General features: G+C 48.8%; 1 protein-coding gene across 1 annotated transcript; it reads right to left on the reverse strand.

The window, feature by feature from the left end:
• Window positions 1-4,272: 4,272 nt before the first annotated feature.
• LOC125546915 (NAC domain-containing protein 75-like) lies at window positions 4,273-4,869 on the reverse strand (the record flags this gene model as incomplete). Its single annotated transcript, XM_048711008.1, has 2 exons — window positions 4,273-4,487; window positions 4,686-4,869. Coding segments are annotated over 2 exons (399 nt in total), but the record flags the coding sequence as incomplete, so codon positions are not given.
• Window positions 4,870-5,342: the final 473 nt, after the last annotated feature.

The raw sequence follows: 5,342 nt of genomic DNA on the forward strand, positions 1-5,342 counted from the left end.
GACCAGCTCCCACTCCTTCTCATGCTCCAGGTCCCCGAGGTGGTACTGGTGCATCACCCAGTTTGTAACACCCTCGATGCGACTATAGCTCCCACGTGTCAAGGCACGACTTAGAGACATAATCGCATTGAAGGCATATGTCGCAAGTTAGGCAATCTTTACAACATCCCATGTAGTATAAATAATAAAGGGGAGATAACATAGTTGGCTTACACTCGCCACGTCAATCAAGTACATAAATAACATTACATCATCCAAACACTCATGGCCCGACTACGGCACCAAAATAAAAGAGAACCCAACATTGCGACACGGTCCCAATCACCCCCAACTGGGCACCACTACTGATCATCAGGAAAGGAAATATAGTAACGTTGAGAGTCTTCGTCGAACTCCCACTTGAGCTCAAACGCGTCTCCTGGAGCGGAATCATCAGGCCCTGCATCTGGTGTAATAGTAATCTGTGAGCCACAGGGACTCAGCAATCTCGCACCCTCGCGATCAAGACTATTTAAGCTTATAGGTAAGGCAAGGTAAAGTATATGTGGAGCTGCAGCAAGCGACTAGCAAGTATGGTGGCTATACTGTTCGCAAAAGAGAGCGAGAAGAGGAGGCAAAGCGCGAGCGAGAAAACTAGAGAACAACCTGCGCAAGCAATACTCCAACACCGTGTCCACTTCCCGGACTCCGCCGAGAAGAGGCCATCACGGTAACACACTCAGTTGATGTATTTTAATTAAGGTCATCTTCAGGTTTTCTACAACCGGACATTAACAAATTCCCATCTTCCCATAACTGCGGGCACGGCTTTCAAAAGTTCAAATCCCTGCAGGGGTGTCCCAACTTAGCCCATGACAAGCTCTCACGGTCAACGAAGGAATAGACCTTCTCCCGAGACATTCCGATCAGACTCGGTATCCCGGTTCTACAAGACACTTCGACAAGTTAAAACCAATCCAGCAACACCGCCCGAATGTGCCGACAAATCCCGATAGGAGCTGCACATATCTCTTTCTCAGGGCACACTCAGATTGTCTAAACTTCTGGTAGGCCAGCCCAGAGTTGCCCCTAGTGGCCACCGGCAGCTGACAGGTTGGACCAACACTCAGAGGAGCACTGGCCCGGGGGGGGGGGGGGGGGGGGGGGGGGGGGGGTTAAAATAATGATGACCCTTGAGTCTGCAGAACCCAAGGGAAAGAAAAGGCTAGGTGGCAAATGGTAAAACCAAGGTTGGGCATTGCTGGAGGAGTTTTATTCAAGGAAAACTGTCAAGGGGTTCCCATTATTACCCAACCGCGTAAGGAACGCAAAATCCGGGAACATAACACCGATATGACGGAAACTAGGGCGGCAAGAGTGGAACAAAACACCAGGCATAAGGCCGAGCCTTCCACCCTTTACCAAGTATATAGATGCATTAATTAAATAAGATATATTGTGATATCCCAACAAGTAAACAATGTTCCAACATGGAACAATCTCCATGTTCCAACAAGGAACAAACTTCAATCTTCACCTGCAACTAACAACGCTATAAGAGGGGCTGAGCAAAGCGGTAACATAGCCAAACAACGGTTTTCTAGGACAAGGTGGGTTAGAGGCTTGGTTCAACAGTATGGGAGGCATGATAAGCAAGTGGTAGGTATCGTAGCATAGGCATAGCAAAAGAGCGAGCATCTAGCAAGCAAAGATAGAAGTGATTTCGAGGGTATGGTCATCTTGCCTGAGATCCCACAAGGAAGAAGAACGAGTCCATGAAGAAGACAAACGGACGTAGCCGAACGGGTCCTCACACACATGACGTTATCGGAACCAACCCGAAGAAGCAACACCGGAAAGAAGCAAACAACATAGTAAACAACCAACACATCAACATGGCATGATGCATAATCGAGTATGATGCATGTCCGGTTTAATGAAGCATGGCATGGCAAAGTGCACAAACAATCCTACAAATTAAGTGGAGCTCAATATGCAACGAGTTGCATATTGATGGAGCACCACATCAATTATTTAGTTCGATCTCGTTTATGTACCCAACAATATTAAATGTTGTTAAACATGGCAAGAGGGTGAAGCAAAGTAAAACTACATATCTAGTCAAGTTTAAATGAGTCCGGAAGCAAAACAACAATTCGGGTAAATCCCCATGTGCATATATTAGGTTTGCTCCTGTTCTTCACTAAACCATATTTTATAGTTATTAAACATGCAAGATGATGCCACCATGTTAAACTAGGCAAAATTCTACCCCATTTACATATAAAGTTTGTTAAAAACGGAGCTATGGTTATTTAGTTATGAATTAAACCATTTTAGCATGGCATAGGGGCAAATTTAAACAAACATCATTTTAAACATTTTAAACATGCATGAAAATGACATATTATGAAACTAGATGAAAAACTAAGCATATTTCATATATAAATTGTTTTAATCCGATGCGCGGTTAATTAGTTATTAAATGCATGAAGTTAAGGGTCTAAACTGTAAACATGCAGTTTTCTACAAAATAGGGAAATTCGTCTGCTAAAAAAATAGCAGTTGGGCTGAAACTGGTTGGCCCAACAGAGAAAGGAAAAAAAGGAGGGCGCTCGGGGGGCGGCCTCACCCATGGGCTCTTGGCCCGGTCGGTGCTGGGTTGGCCTGCTGGCGCAGGACGCGGGCTGCTGGGCTGGGCCTAGGCGGCTTGGCTGGAGGCGATCGAGGCCTCATGGTCCACGCGTGCGCGGTAAACGCGCGGTCGAGCGCTCGTCTCCCTCACACAACAGACCGATGCAGAGGAAGCAGGGGCGACGACAGGAGGACTCCGGCGACGACGAGGCAGAGCAGCGGCGAGGCGAGGCGGGGATCGGCCGGATCCGGGAGCGGGGCTGCGTGGGACGCCGGGTACAGCAGCAAGGAGGGCTTGGACGGCATCAGCGTTTGGCGGCGGCAGTCGCAGCTCCAAGGGGATGGCGCCATGAGTGGTCTGCACAGGGAGACGAGGGGAAGGCAGCGAAGACATGGGCCGACCATGGATGCCCCTGCCAGTTTTCGGAGTTGGAAGAAGAGGTGAAGCAGCGCTGGTCCCCGGCGAGGTTGAAGACGGCGCAGGCGAGGACCTCCTCAGGTGACTGGCGCTGTTACAGAGAACAGAGAGAGAATCGGGTGAGACAGAGGGAGCAACGAGGGGGCGAAGGAAGAAAAAAAAACAGGGGCGTGAGATAGGGCCTGGTAGAGGTGGTCGCCGGCGGTGGCGAGGGGCTCGATCGGGAGATCCTCTCCCGTTCCAGGTCGACGAGGCTGTCGCGAGAAGGAGGCCTCAATCCGATCTGGATCGAGCGCTGCAGGAGGCTCGGGCGCGCTGGTGGTCGTCGGATCCCCATCTAGCGGCCACAGCGGATGGGTGGGAGACTGGATCTGGGCCGAATTTGGGTTGGTTGGGTGGGGATCGATAGGTGGCTGCTGGTTGGTGGTGGAGGAAAATGAGGAGAGGGCTAGTCCAGCGGCGGTGAAGTGACAGATCCCCTAGGGATTAGGGTTTGTCCCAAATAGGCATGGAGGTGTGGCTTAAAAAGGAAATGGAAGCTAGGAGAGGGATTTGGGGGCTTATCTCAGGCCATTAGATCATCATCGGACGGCTCCGGTCAAAGGGGTTTGGGTTAGGAGGTTCCAAATAAGAAACCGAAGATGCTCAGGATGTTTGGGATTGATCCGGATCCAAAGGTGATGAATGTCCGGGTCGGGTCCGTGACAACTTTCTGGACGCGCGCGAGGAGGAGGTACGCGGGCTGACGAGAGAGGTTAGGTTGGACCTGGCGGTAGGTAGTGAGCTTTGTAGACGGTCTCGAGCTGAGAGAAGAGAAGAGAGGGAGGCCCGGCGACTGTTTCCGGAGAGCGAAAACGTCCGACGTTAGACCGGCTATATTGCCGCTATAGTTAATCGTTGGGGCGTCAAACGAACTCCGAATGCGATGAAACTTGACAGGCAGTCTATCTACACTATAATAAGACCGCACGCCAACTTTCAACCCAATCTGAGAACATTTTCCGGCCACTTATAAAATACTATTTCGGACATGCCGCGGGCGCGTGCAAGCGTGTCTGGGCTCAGAACGGACAACGGAGAGAATGAGGAGGCCGGGACGGATGCAAGTTTTGAAAACATGATGATGCAATGCACATGATGACATGATAAGATGCAACACGCAAGCAAATGATAAGCCAACAACAGCAAATAAGCGGAGGACACCTGGCACATCGGACTCGGGGCGTTACACAGTTGGTCCTCTACTGGTCGAAGTTCTTGTTGGTGTGCAGCACCAGAACCTTTTTGCTGCCTGTCTGCCGGCCGTTGACCATCACCGACAAGGTATTGCCGGTGTTGTGCCACATCGCGTGCATGCCACACTCCGACTGTATCTTGCGACGCATCCATGTGCCCCTTTTGAACGCCCTGGAATTGCGCTGGAAGAAATGCTTGCTTAGGCCACTGAGTGTGATACCTGCAGTATTGTCGAATACATGTTTTAGTGTATGTAGTTAGCATTTTCATAACATCTTTAGCATGTTGTAGTCACTTGTTTCACTTTTTATTAACTGTCAAATTGTAATTGCTTCACCAGGTCTGCGTCTAAAAAGAAAAATAGAGCTATAAACAAAGGAATATGTTTGTGCAAGTAGACGGCCGATCGGTGTCTTACTTGGAAGTTTCTCAGGATGGGTGTAGCATATGCCATGCTCGCTGTTGATGGTTGGTATGAAAAAATCGATGAGAGGGTGAGATCTCGCGCTGTCAGCACTCACTTTAGCCTCAAGGTGCTCGATCAGCTCCTGATCCGTGGGATCGAGCTTGACGCCAGCCGGCAGCACCGGCCAATCCTTCTTCGACTTGCATGGGTTAATTCCAGTTATATGGTACTCAATATATGATCAATCGACTGCTTTAAGTGAATGATGAAAGATTTTGATAGATAAGTGGTACTCCAAATCTGAAGTCTAGAATACCCGAACACGCCGCTAGGATTCTTGTGTCACCTCACGCGCAGTGTGTTGTCACGTCAATTCAATGTGTGGACATGATGAATAATTTGACCGACGTATACTAGTACTGCTACTGTACTACTTACTAGTCGTATTTAGTGTCACATTTTAACCATATGTTTAACTAACAAGTACGCACTTGAAGCCTAAGTGATATATATATATATGTATGTATATATATATACTACACAACATCTCCATCATCATTATCAGTACATTCTGCGCAGGTGAGTTAGGATGCACTTGATCCCAGAAAGGTATCTATCCTTCAAACCAGAGGAGTGCTTTAAACTAACAACATCACATAATATCCAACA

This window comes from Triticum urartu, chromosome 3 (assembly GCF_003073215.2).
Source record: "Triticum urartu cultivar G1812 chromosome 3, Tu2.1, whole genome shotgun sequence".
Classification (NCBI taxonomy): Eukaryota; Viridiplantae; Streptophyta; class Magnoliopsida; order Poales; family Poaceae; genus Triticum; species Triticum urartu.